The following is an 18,213-nucleotide window of genomic DNA, read 5'->3' as shown; positions in this document are numbered from 1 at the left end:
ATCATGGTAACTGAAGTGGACAAAGATATATTAGCATGATGCTGGCAGAGAAACATGTGCAGCAATGCAATTGAAGACATTGAACTGAGCCCCAATGTCTTGCTTCCCTCACCATGGACCAGGCCTTGAGCTGACTGGCTGGAGGCTGTGGGAGGGACAAGGGGATATAAAGATGTTGCACAGCAGCAGACAGAGTCATCAGGAGCACCTGAAGATGTCAAGAAATCAGCTTTCCACAATATTGTGCTTTCTGTGTGATACCATCTGGCTGAATAACTGAAAAATTTTCAGAATTTCCTATCTCAGGAAAACATAAATTACAAACCCTAATCTTCCTTTCTAACTCCCCTTCCCACCCCTTTTTGTTGCAACAGGGAGATAAAATGATAGTGAAAATAAATAAACAATTTCAGTTTCTTAGCATTTCTGCCTAGCAAGCAAGAAGACCTGGGTTCGAGTCCCAACCACAGCACAAATTTTAATTCATTTCGTCTGCTTTGATCATTATCATAGATAAATTTCAGTTTCATTTTATTGCTCTTAACAAGTAATTTTTTTATGCATGAGCATTTTCAAATAAGTATAAAATTTTTACAATTACAGTTTTTTTAGTTTACATCATTTCTTATTACAATATAATTCATGATAAATTCAAGTTGTAAGGTCATTTTTGGATAAGCCACTGCTCAATTCACTTTTTAAAAGTATCTCCTGTCAAACTCTTAACCTCATTTGATAACAAATTATTAAAAACAGCTCCTTTGACATAGAGGCTTTTCATTGTTAATGTGAATATTGTGTTAACCATATTAAAGTCTTTTTTATTCCTTGTTTCATAGTGCTGAACATTCAGGTTTCTTTTTGTGATCTTAGTGTCTTCTTTCACTAGAATTATAGTTTCTAGTATATACATGGCATAAACTGTGAGAATATTGGGTCTAATGAATAGGGGTTTGCAAGAAGTTCCACAAGACAAGGAAGGGTACACTGATCCACAATATACAGTCCTTAGGGTTTCAGAATTAAGATATGGTGATAATCTTCTTAATACACATAAACTGGGTCTTATTTTTTTTTATTCAGCTTGCAACTTCCATGAAAGTCAATCATCTATGCATAAACACAAGAATTTACAATCTGTACAGGTTTTTGGCAGAATTTCATCAATCACAATATTTTTCTACTTGGACCACTTGCGTTAAAATGACTAATATTAGTTTTTTTTCTATGTTTACTTTTAGGATGTCTCTTTCAAAGTGAGCTCTTGTCTTTTTAATAAAGTTATGTAACCCTTCAGCTATGCTGGGCTCACTGTCTGCACAGCAGACATCAGAGATAGTGTCTGCATACATAGTGATCAATTGCTTATTGTCAAGAGAACTTGGGAAATCAGTTGCATAGTATATGAATGGGACTGGACCTAAAAAGGAGCCCTGAAGAACACCAAAACGTGTATTTCTTATACTTGAACTTCTCCTCTCCTGCAGTTCTCTATTAGAGTATATAATCTCCATGAACTGCTATCTATCCTTTAAATAAGTTTCTAGCAATTGCATGTGTTTCCATTGACACCCTTCTTTGCAGTTTCTGATAAGAGCATGTCATGATGTACTCTATTAAAAGCTCTTCAGAGGTCCAGGAATATTCCTGCTGCTTGGAATTTTTCATTTATTTTTTCAAGTATAGGATAGACAAATTGTTGACATGATACTTTGACCTCATGAAACCATGCTGGAAGACACCTAATTTATCAGCATAGCTATAATGAATGAGGATTTTTTAATATTATTTTTTCTATCAGTTTTCTGAAAGTTGAGATTAGGAAAACAGGTCTGTAGTGATATAAATGCTTTATTTCCCCCATTCTGTGTATTAAATGTCATGTGACTTGGGCCTCTCGTCGGGTAGACTGTTTGGCGGATGCAAGTCTTTCGATTTGATGCCACTGTGGCAACATGTGTATCAATGGGGATGAAATGGTGATGATTAGGACAACACAACACCCAGTCCCTAAGCAGAGAAAATCTCTGACCCAGCCAGGAATCGAACCTGGGACCTTAGGTTTGACAGTCTGTCGCGCTGACCACTCAGCTACCGGGGGGTGGACTTCTGTGTATCTGTGTCTTGGTTCAACTACAGCCAGTTTCAACTTGTCAGGGAACACACCATCTTCAAGAACTAGTTTGTTAGATAAGCTAGTGGTTTCATTAGTTCAATAGATATGGAAAAATTTTATCTAATCCTGCTTTTTTTAGGCTATCAATAAGCTGCAGAATGTCATATGTGCTTACTGCACGTAGTGTACCATGGTTCTGTTTGTTACTGGACTCAAATGTGTGATGTATATCCTGTTTCATAGACACATCATTTTCAACAGCATCTATGAAGTATTTATTAAAAATATTAATAACCAGAAGGGGATCAGAGATATCATTAGTCACAGTTAATTGTCCATTATTAATTTTAGTTTGTTTCATTGTTTCTGATTTTGTTTACAACAGCCAGTCTGAAACATTAACTGAATGTCATATCTGTTGGCTGATTCTTTCTGCTTTTAATCTCCTGACTTCTTTGACGTACTTATATTTTTTAATGCTTGTAGAATTCTTTATGTAACTCTTCAGTTAGTCAGTCTGTGTAAGCTATACATGTTTTTCATTTTTTCTTTCAGATCTTTCATTTTAAAGATTTTAAAAGTTGGCTTTTCTGTAGACTCACTTTTTGTAATGATTTGTCTCTATTTAATTCTCAGTCAGAATTTCTGTGAACATGTTCCATTTATTGTTGACCCCACTGGCAGTAATAACTGATTCTCATGATTCCTGGCTTAACCTTCAAGTATATGTGCTGTTTCTGGTAATGTACAGTAGCTTGTGGGGTCTAGGAGTACCCCAACAGTGTTTAGGTGTGCTTACTGGAAAAAAAATTGGATATTGTTATATTTACATAATAAAAGAATATGTATTTATTATTTCAGTCATTTATTGTGCTTATATTAATCAGTCTTATCAGAAACTTCAAGACATTTTCAAAAACATATCATTTTGGTATTCTGTTTGTATAGTTCAGTTAAAATGTCATAAAAATCAACAAATACTAACTTATAACTAAACTTTTTTATTTTGTACAGAATTGGAGCATAAAATCAAATAAAAATTATAAAACAGAAAAAACTAAGAAGACAAAAACAAAGACACCACAGTATGTACCTACAAAATCATTCATTTCCTTTGGCTTCACAGGACAAACAAAAATTGATTGCCTTTGAAGGAGGCTTACAAATACATTGTTTGCAAGTGTTACTTGTTAGGGAGCTCTTTTTCTCTATCAATCTTGGGCAAATATAACACCTTTGCTGTTTAGAAGCACTAGCACCAGGCTCATCTGCATTAGGCGTTGAAAACATTTGTTCTCTGCCAACTAATTTGCACATAATTTCCCATACATCTTTGGACAGCTTTGAGTTATTTTCTAATCTCCTGTAAATGTATGGCTTTACAAGGCTCATTGCAGTGGACTTTATGTATTCTCTTCTGCTGACTTTTTTATTTGGATTAGAACTGAGCCAAAGAACATATCCATTAGCAAGAGAAATATTCAGCACTGCAGCAAAGATTATGTTCGTCCATCTTCTTGAACAAGGGTAATCTGAGCATTTCAAATCCAAGGCATCAACTACTCACTTAGTCACATTGTAAAAGTCTATAATTGCAGGTTTCTTTGATTGTTGATTTACAGATACTTCATGATGCATGGAAGATAGCAAAACTAAACATTTATACTTCTTTGGAACGAATGATACCAAGGTCTTGTCCCAAACAAATCCAAATAATGATGATTCAGGTCTTCTTTTATCAGGTAAAAACTGATGAGGAATATCTTGTTTGTTTTTTCATGCAGTACCCACATATGTTAGTCCTCATTTCAATAATTCGTCTACTAATTCAGCAGATGTAAACCAACTGTCTCCAGTGATATTTCTATTAGTTCCATAAAATGGCTCTACAAGTTTTAGCACATCCTGTGTTGGCACTGCAAAAGGAATATTTTTTTGGGTAAGTGGTTTTCCAGAATATATAAACACATTACGTAAGTAATGAGTTTTCACATCACAAATACATTGCATTTACAGGCCATAGTTTCCAGGTTGACTTTTGATAAACATTCTGAATGAGCACCTTCCTCAAAATTTTACCAACATTTCATTAACACATAAATATTCTGAACAAGAATAGTTTGTGCTACAATTTCTAATAAACTTTTCAAAAATTCATTGTATAAAAGTCAGTTTATCTGTAGATTTTCTTTCTTCTCATGTGTTGATGTCATCAAAGGTTACATTAAAATGAATGAATAAAAATCCGTTTATCCCCATTACACCTCAAAAATGTCTCTTCCAGTAAAATCTGTCGCCCCTTAGCGATCTAAAATTTTCATGATTTGACTTGAATATTGACATAAACAGAAGTAATCCAAGTAAAGCTCGTAACTCACAGCAATCAATGTATTTGGCATAGTACGGCGGTAATAATGGAGGTGAATATTTGTCCTCAAGTTTTTTGTTGGTACAGTGCACGATAGTCTCATCAGTAAATAATTGTTCCCAACTCTCTACAGCTCTATAGGTGCCATTTCACGTTTACAAGCAGCAGGTCCTTTCAGTCATGCCCGTTGTCGTACAATATTGTGCTGTCATACACGAGATGAATGTGGGGCAGATTTACTCCATTGGAATCTGTGACTATTTATGATGTCTGTTGAGATGGTATGGTCATAATTTGTGATAACATGATCAATTGAACTACTATGTGTGTTCGTTATTCTTGTGGGTACCAATCAAAGAAGATCTTTGCCCCCATAAGACAGGATATAATTTGCTTTCCTGACTATCAAGTAAAGTGTTGATGTTCAGATCTCTCAATATGGCAAGATTTACACTTCTTCAACCTGACATTAATTTACTTAAAACTCCATCAAATGATTTCAGAAAAGCATCAAATTTTCCACAGGGGGCTCCATGTACATCTATGACATAGAAAGGAACAGTACAAAATGTGAGTTTAAGAACTGCAATTTCGAAATCTTTGTCAACACAGAAATTTTTTCCCCATAGCACCTTTTCTGAAACAGAAAGTGTACAATGTATATGTATTATCTATTTTTCCTAACAACATTGAGCTGGTTCTGGAGACATGGATGTTGAACATTGCTAGAATAGAAAGAAAACTCTATGAATAGATCAGGCAACACACTAGAGTGTAAAACATAATTATGGCTGTCATAAAAATGAAATCGAGGTGCACAGGACATGCAGATAAATGAATTCATTGTTGTTAAACCCACATAGATATTTACTAAATTCCAATTGATTAGAAAATACCAAGGCAATACCCTAATTAAAGGTAAGTACATAACATTGTAAAACATGCAGCTACAACATGGACACATATACCTGAAAACTGGAATGCACAGAAAAGTGTAGAGTAGCCTGTTATCCAACAGTGAATGTCAAATAGCTATGACAATAAGTTTTGTGGTCCGAGTTTCACAAAATAGTGATGCATCTGAGTTCAGTGAAGGTATGAGACGTTAATAAAATACCATTACAATTAGTAATGTCATAGGAACTAACAGGTTATTGTGTCATATATCCACAATAATTAGACTAGAAGATTTACCATTGTACTTCCACACAAGGAATCTAGTGAACCACATAAAGCTTTGATAGAAATAAACCAAATTAAAGTAGCCTACTGGTATATACCATCTGTGTCACAAAGTTTGGCACAGATAAAACATGGAATCTCAATTTCTGGGACAGAATTAAAACTTGAATTTAATTTGTGAGTGTACCTACGTATTATTCAACCTACTACTACACCGATAATTGCTATATTAAATATGTACTTTTTCCATTTTTGTTGAAAATATATTATCTATTAACCAATACAATGTAATCAGTAGTTATGTAAATTGTGTTTAAATCATCAGATATATGATGCAGATGTGGAAACTTGATATGCTTAAAAGTTTATATAATGTACTAGAATTTTTCATTTTCAGTTGCCTTTGGGAAACTCTACTCTTAAACCAGTAATGGTTTACATACATGGAGGTTGCTTCACTAGTGGGTCTGGGTCTGCGTATGGCCCTGATTACTTCGTTGAGAGCGAGGTTGTTGTAGTTACTATAAATTATCGTCTTGGAGTTTTGGGTAAGTACTCACTGTACTACTCAATTAACAGTTTATCCATGAATACAAACTGAGTGAGATGGTACAGTGGTTAGCACAATGGACTTGCATTGAGGAGGTCGATGGTTCAAACCTGCATCCGGCCATCCTGATTAGGTTTTCCATGACATCCTTTTTGATAATTTCCTTAAATATTTTCAGGTAAATGCTGGGATGTTTCCTTTGAAAGGGTAAAGCCAACTTCCTTCCTCATTCTTCCCTAAACCAATGGGACCAACAACCTTGCTGTTTGGCCAGTGTGTCCCAAAACAACCAACCACGAATACAAAGTTTTCATTCTATAACGTGACTCATCAGTGTTAAGACCAGAATACTGTGTGAAAGCAGGAGGAAAATGGTACAAGGGTGGAATTACAAGTCTGGCAAATTTCTTCAAAATAGTGGAAAATCTTACTATCTGTATTAATTTTTCTTGTGACAGTTTCATTCACTTTTGACAACAGTGCTAACATTGTTTATGTGCAATAAAAGATGAATAATTGTGATCAGTAGCTGATTATAGCCACTGGTTACAGTTTTTCACATTAAACAGTCAATGTAATCAGTAACAATAAATGTTCAAATTTGCTTGTTGTGGTGTTGGGCCTCTCTATAGCCACTACTTTGGGCAATGTTTATCTTCTGGCAAATGAGTAACTCCTGTCAGGTTCCAACAATCACATTCAAGCCTTAGATGTGTTGCATGTTTATGTCATTTGTGTGTGAATGGTTAAAAACAATTTGTGACCTGTTGTTTATGATGATCTAGCAAGTCACTTAGTTTCAGCCACAGTACTCATCTACAAGAAATTTAGTCCATAATATTCAGAATTTTGTATGCTCTAACATAGTCCAATTTTTATATCACACTTTGATGTGCAAAGTTAGAACTGCAAGAGAAAATTGTGGCAAATTACTGGCAGGCATCATTTTAGAGCAAAGAAGAAAAAAAGAATCCAAAACTTTTAGCCTTGGATAAATGATTAAACTTGTTAGAGATGAAGATAACAGATAACACTGAATCAATAGATCATGAAGCACCAGGAGCATCCAGCTACAACAGGAATGTGTAAACAGATAAAACAATGGATATTATGACTTCAAATGGAAAAAAATTAATGAAACATTTCTGCAATATGCACATTTACTTCAATTTATGGAAATGCCACTTAGTACAGACCTGTGTGCTTAAGTTTTTATTGGTGCTTAGTGAAAGAAAACCTGAAAACTGCAAAATTAATATCACATCTAGCTACAATATATTATTTCTGTTCCAGTAAATCTGTTAACCTTTTTGCACTAGTATCGCAAGATAAGTCTGTGCAAGACAAGCCTGTCAAATCCCATACACTGATTGCTAAGAAGCACTAAATACCATTGTATGAGGCTTCTGACATAACCACAAAGACTAAGGAACCAAATATTGTCGGTGTAGATGTTATGTTGCAAGTGGCAGTAAGAATGAGTGGAATAGTTCTGGGTCAAAAATTTGCCAATGAAATTAATAGAATTTCCTGACAGTTGATGCTTTATGTAAACATATTTTGGAAATTACCAATGACCACTAAGTGAGCAATGCATAATGAAAAAGAAAGGATTCTGAAATTTAAAAAATTGATGAATGTATTGATTAATGCTGCAAATTTCACACAGCTGTTGGTATCTGAGAGTGGGAACAAAGATTTATTTTGTATGCTATTAATGATAATTAATTATATATGTTATGAGTGTGAGGATTTTTCAAAAATTGAACAAAGTTTTCAGTGAAATGGATTTAGAGTGGAATAAATGTGTGGTAGCATGCAACAGATGTCCAGTGCCAATAGCATGAAGAAAAGCTGGATTTCATATTGTGATTAAATCTCTTGGCATTGGTCGCGTTACTTTTACTTGTTTTATGATTCCTGGAGAAGCTTTAAGAGGCTATAAAAATTTTGCAAATGTCAAAACACATTAAGAAACTCAGTGAAATCTGTCATTCTAATCAAAAAATGAGTGTTTAACAGTTGTCTCTTTGCAGACTTATGTGTTTAAATGGAACTGAATTTCAGAAAACCTTTAGTGCATATGAAAGTGTGTTGACTGTGCAGGGAATGAGCTCTGAAGTGGCTTTCAGGGTAAAAAATGAAATTCTACTACCTTTGGCTCAAAATAATTCTGAATATGTCAATTTGCTTCATAATAGAATCTGGTTGTTTGAATTATGTATATGTGTCAGATATATTTAAGGAATTCAGTGAGCTGATCTTTTCTTTCTCCAGGGGACAACATGAATAACTTAGCACTGCAACAAAAAAAGCATGCTTTTATGAAAAAATCAAACATTTGGAATGACAAAGGGAGTACACTGCATTAAAATGAAAGAAAAAAGTTAAATGCACTAACAATTTTAGATATAGGACTTCATGTTTTTGCAATATCAGGTCCTTAATTACGTTAAATAAAATTACTGTCATTTTAAAGTTTGGTTGTGTAACTGAGAACCACCTAATGTCAGAAGAATTAAAATATGTATTAAGAGTGCAGTTTTAGCATGTAATATGCAACTGACATTTAAATCTTGTTTCTTCACAGTACAATGTAAGTACACCAGCAAATACAATGATTAGACAGTTAGATGCAAATATTAAATAATATAAATTGTAACATGACTGAAAAATCTGCTACTTGACCTCTATAGAACCTGTAAACATAAAGATGTCACTACATTCTAGAAAAGGAACGAGAGCTATAGTGAGATCCAGCAATTGTAATATGAGCTCCTCTTCTATGTTCTCAAACAGTTTAGCACAAGTAATAAGTGGTTCAGCTGATGTTTTGTTTTACAGTTTCTTTTCTATGTGTGTTGCAGGTTTTATAAGCACAGGAGATTTACTGATACCAGGCAACATGGGTATGAAGGACCAAGTGGAGGCCCTGAAGTGGGTGCAGAAAAATATAGCGGCATTTGGAGGAGATCCTGACAATGTAACCATTTTTGGCCAAAGTGCTGGAGGGGCATCTGTACATTTCCACATACTTTCACCTACTTCTAAAGGTACCGAAATTACTGATAGAAGTAGTGATGTGCGTTGTTAAAGAAAGATTACTATCTTCAGCTGGAGTTTCAATTCAGTTACATCTATTCAGTTCATTTAAGCATTTATTTGGAGCAGAGATTATCATTGCAGAATAAAATATAAAACTGGCACATTATGTATTGGGGAAAAATGTGCAAAATATCATGAGGAAGAAAACAAATGGATCTGATCACCATTAGGAAACATCAGAAACTATTTTGGTATATCAAGTGTCTTTTTCTAAAGCCATTACAGACTACAGTTTTTGCAATGGGTGAAAAGAAAAATTCACTTTAGTTAACTATAATATTACGAGGAAAAAGGATGACAGTCTGTCACTTAACTCCAAGAATTGAAATTCTAAGGACTGTCAACAGACACATGTGAAAAAAGTAAATAAAAAAACAATAACAACTATCATAGATTTTGGAGCTGTTAGTTCATTTATCAAGAAGGAGAAAGGGACAGACAGGGAAGGATTAGAGAGGAGGGACATGTCAGTCATACATAATTTCTAAAATTGAACTCCTTCTAGGACATAGAAGAATTTTTGAATGTGAAATAATATGGTATGTCTGTTTCCCTGAGAGAGAGAAAACAGAGAGAGAGAGAGAGAGAATGAACATAGATAAGTACCAGTACATTAAAAAAATTGTATGAGGATGATGTAAATGGAAAGCATATTGCCATACTTTTCACTCAGATTACATTGTAATGATAAAACTAACTCATTCTGCACATCATCAATGACAGGTCATAATTATTATACATGGAACATGCAATTAACAGTCATCTTATTAAGAGCATTTACATTACACAGTTCCTCTAGAAGTAGGAAGTCATTTGGGTTGCTTTCTTTTGTTTATATTTTCTCATACAGGCTGTGAGCATACTCTTATTTAACAAAATGCATCAGTACCTAGATTCTTTTCCCATGAGTTTTACTTTGTGGGATATCTCTGACAGACGATACCTCCTTCTTCCTTTGAAAGCGCATATAAAGTTATTTCCATATTCAATACTTCATAGGTTAATGACACTGGTGGTACATACATGTACAAACCCAGAATACATCAGATCTCTGAGACAGTTTATACATAAATCACTCTCGTTCTGATAAGGTGATGTAATAAGTGCTTTATTTTCCTTCCCACCCTCTAACTTTCTTTTATTTTTAGCTATTTATGTACGGGTTTCCTTGTGTCATTAGTTCCAATTGTCTACAGATAGTCTACACATAAGTCAGAATGTACTCATGACAGCAGCACATAACTAATATTAAAATGCTGCAGGGAAGATATGCATGGCTGCCGCACAATGAAGAAATGGAAACTTATTAGTTCACATTTTCTTTACCTCATTTTGAGGACAATTTTGGCTGCTCTGTTGTGTGCCCAGATTATGTCTTTACAATTAGCTTGCTAAATTAATTCATTATTTACAATGCAAAAGTATGTGGGATCTTGAAAACACAAAAATAAATGGGATGTGTTTAAGTTGTACAATTTTTCAATGCTTTAATGCCCTGAGTATACTAGAAGTGATTTGGTGCATGTAACCAGCATGAAAAAAATTTCCTACTCATATGGGACACCTTTTTTCACTCACAATCTAATGACCTAATGAAGGTGGTCTTATGCTGCTTGGGAATTGGACTTGTTAAAATTTGGAGCAATGAATTATCAAATGTAATGGCCAAGGAAAATTTAAAGATACCTGTAGTGGTAAAAAGTAATTTCTTTCCTAAATGAAGTGACTTTGCTGTTGCGACAGAAGGCAGCAGTGACGGGAAGTGAGAGACAGACTATCTGACAATAAGATATCCCTTTCTGGCCACATGAGTGTGATAAAGTGCTGAAGAGATGCCTTTTCTATATTTCAAGTGTGATCCACAGCAGGTATTCATAAGGCATTTCTAGTGAACCTTATTCTTGTTTAAGGAGAGCTGGCATAAACCAATAATTCATTTGTAACACTGTCAGTCTATTGCAGGTTTATTCAAGAGAGGAATAGCACAAAGTGGATCAGCTTTGAGTACTTGGGCACTGCAGAGAAAACCAGTAGAAATAGCATTCCAACTTGCTGAAAATCTTGGTTACACAGCAAAAAATACAACAGATCTTATGGAGTTCTTCTTGGCAGCAGATGCAACAGATCTTATGAAAGACATTTTTGCAGCTGTTCCTGAGGAGGTATGTAAGTTCTTCAAACTTTCATTGGTAATGTTTTGGAGGATATGATTCTGTAAGCATATGCAGAGATAGCATTTCATTTATCCTTGCTGAACAAACTTCAGTTCTTAACAAACAGAGTAAGTCAGATTTGAGCACAGCTTTAGTGAACTGTAATTTACGCCTGCTATTTTTGTAGTGTCATTTCCCCACTTCTATTTGGTCATTGTCTCATTCCTTTCTTACCTCTGGTTACCTATCAAAGAACTTCAATGGTTCATGCACAATCCACTTGCTTAGATACAAGTGCCACCCATCTTCAACACATTTTCATATAGTCATAATTCCATTTTCCACTGTGGTATGTGTCCTGTTAATTTGACTGTTATCTTTTCTCACATAATAATTTACAGTGTTTGTCTCTCCAATACATATAGAGCAATCCAAAGTTCTTGAATGGTTTTTCACTTTTAAAGTCTGTGTCACTGTCATAAATCAAAACTGATTTTGTATAGTACATTCCATTATAAAAAAAAACCATCAAGTGATTCCATGGTTTCAATGTTAACTTGTAATATTTTCTTTTCATCGAGTTGATTACAGCATAGTACACTACAATGGCTCATGCAGAATGACTTAGCTATAATTCCAAAAACCAAGAGGTAATGTTTATGGTGTTCACAAACAGTGAAAAGACAGATGGCATAGATATATTCAGAGGTGAAACAAGTTTAGAAGAAGTTACCTGTATAAAATTTTTTGGAGTTACAGTTGACAGTAAGCTCCAATGGAGACAAGTATCCGGACACGTGGATGAAAATTACTTCCAAGTTCATGGCACCCTCCTTCAGTAATGCTGGAATTCAGTATGATGTTGGCCCACCCTCAGCCTTGGTGACAGCTTCCACTCTCACAGCCATTTGTTGAATAAGGTGCTGGAAGGTTTCTTGGGGAATGGCAGCCCATTCCTCACTGAGTGCTGGGCTGAGGAGAGGTATCACTGTCGGTGACTGAGGCCTGGCATGAAGTTGGCATTCCAAAACATCCCAAAGGTTTTCTTTAGGATTCAGGTCAGGACTCTGGCAGGCAAGTCCATTACAGGGATGTTCTGTAACCACTCTGCCACAGGCCGTGCATTATGAACAGGTGCTCGATTGTGTTGAAGATGCAATCACCTTCCCTGAATTGCTCCTCAACAGTGCGAAGCAAGACAGTGCTTAAAACATCAATGTAGGCCTGTGCTGTCATAGTGCCACATGAAACAACAAGAGGTACAAGCCCCCTTCATCAAAAATACTACTACACCACAACACCACCGCCTCTGAATTTTACTGTTGGCACTACAATACCCTGGCAGGTGACATTCACTGGGCATTCTCATACCCACACCCTGCCATCGGATCACCACATTGTGTACCATAAGCCATCATTCCACACAATGTTTTTCCACTGTTCAATCGTCCAATGTTTATGCTCCTTACACCAAGTAAGGTGTCATTCGGCATTTACTGATGTGATGTGTGGCTTATGAGCACATCCAATTTTTCTGCCCTCCTGCGTAACTGCCATAGTACTTGCAGTGTATCCTGATGCGGTTTGGAATTCCCCTGTGATGGTCTGGATAGTTGTCTGCCTATTACACATCAAGATTGTTTTCAACAGTCAGCAGCCTCTGTCAGTCAACAGATGACATCAGCCTGTATGTCTTTGTGCTATGTGCTGTACATGTGCCTTCACATTTCCACTTCACCATCATATTGGAAACAGTGGACATAGGGATGTTTAGGAGTGTGTAAATCTTGTGTACAAACATGTGATGAAAATGACACCCACTCACCTGACCACATTTGAAGTCAGTGAGTTCCGCGGAGCTCCCCATTCTGCTCTCTTATGATATCTAATAACTATTGAGGTCAGTGATATGGAGTACCTGGCAGTAAGTGGCAGCACAATACACCTAATTTGATCACATAGTGTATAGACAGTGCACCTTGTAAATTATGCACCACAACATTTATTATGAAAGTGTTCACACATTTTGTTAAAAAAATTATATATACAGTGTATATGAGCTATTTGTTCTATAGTTACAGTATGGAGGCAATCAGGCCTTTGTCAGAGACAGAAAACACACACACACACACACACACACACACACACACACACACACATCACACACACACACACACACACACACACACACACACACACACAGACTGTAAAGAAAACTGGAATAGAGATCAACATAAACATCATTTCTGTCCTTTTTATTGCTCATGTAAACCACACATTGCATGTTGTACCACCATACAGCGAGACCTTATAGAGGTAGTGGTCCAGATTGCTGTACACACTGGCACCTCTAACACCCAGTAGCATGTCCTCTTGCATTGATGCATGCCTGTGTTTGTCTTGCACACTGTCCACAAGTTCATCAAAGTACAGTTGGTCCAGATTGTCCCATTCCTCAACTGCGATTCAGCATAGATCCCTCAGAGTGGTTGGTGGGTCATGTCATGTCATTCTGCCTATTGTCCACAGGTTGAGTCATAACATGGCGTCTTGTGGCTTCACAAAAAGCATTATTCAACATAGTGACTTGCTGTCAGAGTTCCTCCAAGGCATAATCCATAGGGAGCAGTCATCTACTGCAGTAGTAGCCCTTGGGCGGCCTGAGCAAGGCATGTCATCAACAGTTCCTGTCTCTCTGTATCTCCTTCATGTCTGAACAACATCTCTTTGGTTCACTCTGAGACGCTTGGACATTTCCCTTGTTGTGAGCCCTTCCTGGCACAAAGTAACAATGCAGACATGATCAAACCACGCTATTTATCATCTAGGCATGGTTTAACTGTAGACAACATGAGCCAAGTACCTCCTTCCTGATGGAATGACTAGAACTGATCAGCTGTTGGACCCACTCCATCTAATAAGTGCAACTCATACATGGTTGTTTATATCTTTGGGTGGGTTTAGAGACATCTCTGAACAGTCAAAGGGACTGTGTCTGTGATACAATATCCACAGGCAATATCTATTTTCAGGAGTTCTGGGAACTGGGGTCGTGCAAAACTTTTTTTGATGTTTGTATATTCATTGATGAACAGTACTAAAGTCAGGAATTTAAGACAAAATATGAATGTCATGGATGCTATGGACTAAAAACTGGTTAAAACACATGTGTTAATGTTTTGTGGATTTGTGGTTCATTTTCATCTCATAACATACCTTTGCATTCTATTCTTCCCTCTTTACTGAGGAAGCAACCGTCAGTTGTGAAAGCTAGAAATACTGTGTGTGTGTTTGTGTATTTTATTTTTGTGCCTATCTACCAGCGCTTTCCCACTTGGTAAGTCTTGGAGTCTTTGTTTTTAATATATTTTTCCCATGTGGAAGTTTCTTTCTATTTTATTTACATCATCATTAAAATTATATTTATGGAGACATGTATTGCATTGTGTCCAACTCAAATGTCTAGTTCATCCTTCATGGATTCATCCACTGAGTAATAACATTTTATTGTCAGTGCTTCAAACAGCTATCTTTTAAGTGAACCTAAATTCATTTGCTTTAGTTTGTTCCCTTGTAATTTATTATAAATTTTCATCCTCAAGCACTGAGGTCTGTGGGCATACAATTTGAGGCTGTGGTTGGGAAGCATAAAATTTCTTTGTTTCTTGCATCATGTAAATTAAGAAAATGGTTTCCATCAAATAATTCATGCATACCTAATAATGGATTCAAAGCAGCTTGTACATGCTACTTTCTGTGTGTAGCCAGCCGTAGTGGCCGAGTGGTTCTAGGTGCTACAGTCTGGAGCCGCACTACTGCTGCGGTTGCTGGTTCAAATCCTGCCTCGGGCATGGATGTGTGTGGTGTCCTTAGGTTAGTTAGGTGTATGTAGTTCTAAGTTCTAGGGGACTGATGACCTTAGAAGTTAAGTCCCATAGTGCCCAGAGCTATTTGAACCATTTTTTGTGTGTTCATGTCAGTTACCAGTGATAATATTTGCATTGTAAATGTAAAACCACTCAATTTGTTTGTTAGGTACTCTATTGCACCTGTCAGCTCAAAGTTTTATCCAGATATAAATATAATTTGACTTAGTCAACTTATTCTATGTCTTGGTTGTTGTGAATAATCTCATTTTGATTGTTTGGTTTTGATATGTAAATACTGCCAGTCTTAGATGTATTTATATTCAGAAAAAAATATCTTGCCTTCAAATGACTGACATTTTTGCACAAAGGTTTTGCTGGTATTGAAACAAGCTGTTCTACTGCATAACATGACCACATTCTTTATGGACCAGTGCAATGGTTCACCACATAGAACTGAATAGCCCCCACTCACAAAATGGTTCAAATGGCTCTGACCACAGTTTCCTGTGAACAGTACATCATACAAACTTAAATTAGATAACAACTGCTGAAATCATAGCGTTTCTCACAGTGGTCACCTTTGTTTTTCTGGAATTGCCTATACCTGCAGTTTCTGCATCCCTTATTCCAGAGAGGGGAGAAGGTTTGCATTTCCTAATAATCAATTAAATTCAGTTCCCCAGCACTGTTACACCAAAAAATTCATTTTCTACAGGATTTCATCAACAAACATGGGAGAATTGCAGTGACAATAGTCAATTCCAAGAGTTTGGTACCAGCGTTCACTTGTGCTGGCATTGTGTTCCACATCCCACAAAATTAGTCAATACATGTCCTCAATAATTACATTTATTACATAGACACAGTTGATAAACAGAGCCACACTGTAATGTACAGAGCATCCTGCATAACCCTATAATGTAAAATTAAGATAATGACAGCAAGAAACAAAAACCATTTTTTCCCATAAGCATGGGGCAAAACCCTTAAGTTTCCGAGTGTAAGTGACTGATGGCCACTGGATTCAAGGCACTCAGTGAAGGCGGAATTCTCCTGAAACTTATTTTTAAAAGCTCTTCCCATCTGGTCAATACAAGCAGCTTGACATTCACAGCACTCGAGCATATATACACCAGAGGCAGCATATTTATCGAATAAAGTGGTGTACACTATTCTTATATTTTGAATATGAAGTAGTTTAGCTATGCTAAGGACTCATTACCCAAATATGAAAGCTAAGCAAACCTGTAATTTCAAACTGTAGGACTCAGAGTACTTTCTCAGTCAATTGCCAGTTTTTTTTCCATGTGTAATTTGTCAGTGATGGATGAGCTACAGCCACCACAGAAAGCGACTCTTAATAAAGAACACTGTGCAACTCACAGCTGTGTTTTAAATTGTAGTAATAGAAGGTTACTGTAAGTCCGTGCCATGATGGAATGCAATAATTTTTATGTACATGTGTTTGGTATCAAAAAATGAATTTATGTAATATTCCAAGACTTACCAAGCAGGAAAGCACCAGTAGACAGGCACAATAAAATAACACACAAACACACACACAAAATTTCTAGCTTTCGCAACCAATGGTTGCTTCTTCAGGAAAGAGAGAAGGATAGGGAAAGACGAAAGGATGTGGGTTTTAAGGGAGAGGGTAAGGAGTCATTCCAGTCCCGGGAGCGGAAAGACTTACCTTAGGGGGAAAAAAGGATAGGTATATACTCACTCTCTCTCTCTCTCTCTCTCTCTCTCTCTCTCTCTCTCTCTCTCTCTCTCACACACACACACACACACACACACACACACACACACAGACACAGACACAAGCAGACATATTTAAAGGCAAAGAGTTTGGGCAGAGATGTCAGTCGAGGCGGAAGTGTGGAGGCAAAGATGATGTTGAATGACAGGTGAGGTATGAGTGGCGGCAACTTGAAATTAGCAGAGATTGAGGCCTGGTGGATAACGAGAAGAGAGGATATATTGAAGGGCAAGTTCCCATCTCCGGAGTTCGGATAGGTTGGTGTTGGTGGGAAGTATCCAGATAACACGGGCGGTGTAACACTGTGCCAAGATGTGCTGGCCGTGAACCAAGGCATGTTTAGCCACAAGGTGATCCTCATTACCAACAAACACTGTCTGCCTGTGTCCATTCATGCAAATAGACAGTTTGTTGCTGGTCATTCCCACATAGAAAGCGTCACAATGTAGGCAGGTCAGTTGGTAAATCACGTGGGTGCTTTCACACATGGCTCTGCCTTTGATCGTGTACACCTTCCGGGTTACAGGACTGGAGTAGGTGGTGGTGGGAGTGTGCATAGGACAGGTTTTACTCCGGGGGTGGTTGCAAGGGTAGGAGCCAGAGGGTAGGGAAGGTGGTTTAGGGATTTTATAGGGATGAACCAAGAGGTTACGAAGGTTAGGTGGACGGCGGAAAGACACTCTTGGTGGAGTGGGGAGGATTTCATGAAGGATGGATCTCATTTTGGGGCAGGATTTTAGGAAGTCGTATCCCTGCTGGAGAGCCACATTCAGAGTCGGATCCAGTCCCGGGAAGTATCCTGTCACAAGTGGGGCACTTTTGGGGTTCTTCTGTGAGAGGTTCTGGGTTTTAGGGGATGAGGAAGTGGCTCTGGTTATTTGCTTCTGTACCAGGTTGGGAAGGTAGTTGCGGGATGCGAAAGCTGTTTTCAGGTTGTTGGTGTAATGGTCCAGGGATTCAGGACTGGAGCAGATTCGTTTGCCATGAAGGCCTAGGCTGTAGGGAAGGGCCCGTTTGATATGGAATGGGTGGCAGCTGTCATAATGGAGGTACTGTTGCTTGTTGGTGGGTTTGATGTGGACGGATGTGTGAAGCTGGCCATTGGACA

General features: G+C 37.1%; 1 protein-coding gene across 1 annotated transcript in view; it reads left to right on the top strand.

The window, feature by feature from the left end:
- The window catches only part of LOC126291951 (esterase FE4-like), a 97,879-nt gene that overhangs the window by 34,332 nt on the left and 45,334 nt on the right, over positions 1-18,213 (top strand). Inside the window, exons 4-6 of the mRNA XM_049986062.1 lie at positions 6,064-6,214; positions 9,084-9,269; positions 11,284-11,483. Coding sequence (XP_049842019.1) covers positions 6,064-6,214; positions 9,084-9,269; positions 11,284-11,483 — 537 coding nt within the window. The remainder of the gene's footprint in view (positions 1-6,063; positions 6,215-9,083; positions 9,270-11,283; positions 11,484-18,213) is intronic.

This window comes from Schistocerca gregaria, chromosome 1 (assembly GCF_023897955.1).
Source record: "Schistocerca gregaria isolate iqSchGreg1 chromosome 1, iqSchGreg1.2, whole genome shotgun sequence".
In the NCBI taxonomy this organism is placed as follows: domain Eukaryota; kingdom Metazoa; phylum Arthropoda; class Insecta; order Orthoptera; family Acrididae; genus Schistocerca; species Schistocerca gregaria.
Note: the sequence above shows the minus strand (reverse complement) of the source record. Positions and strands in the feature narration are given on the sequence as shown.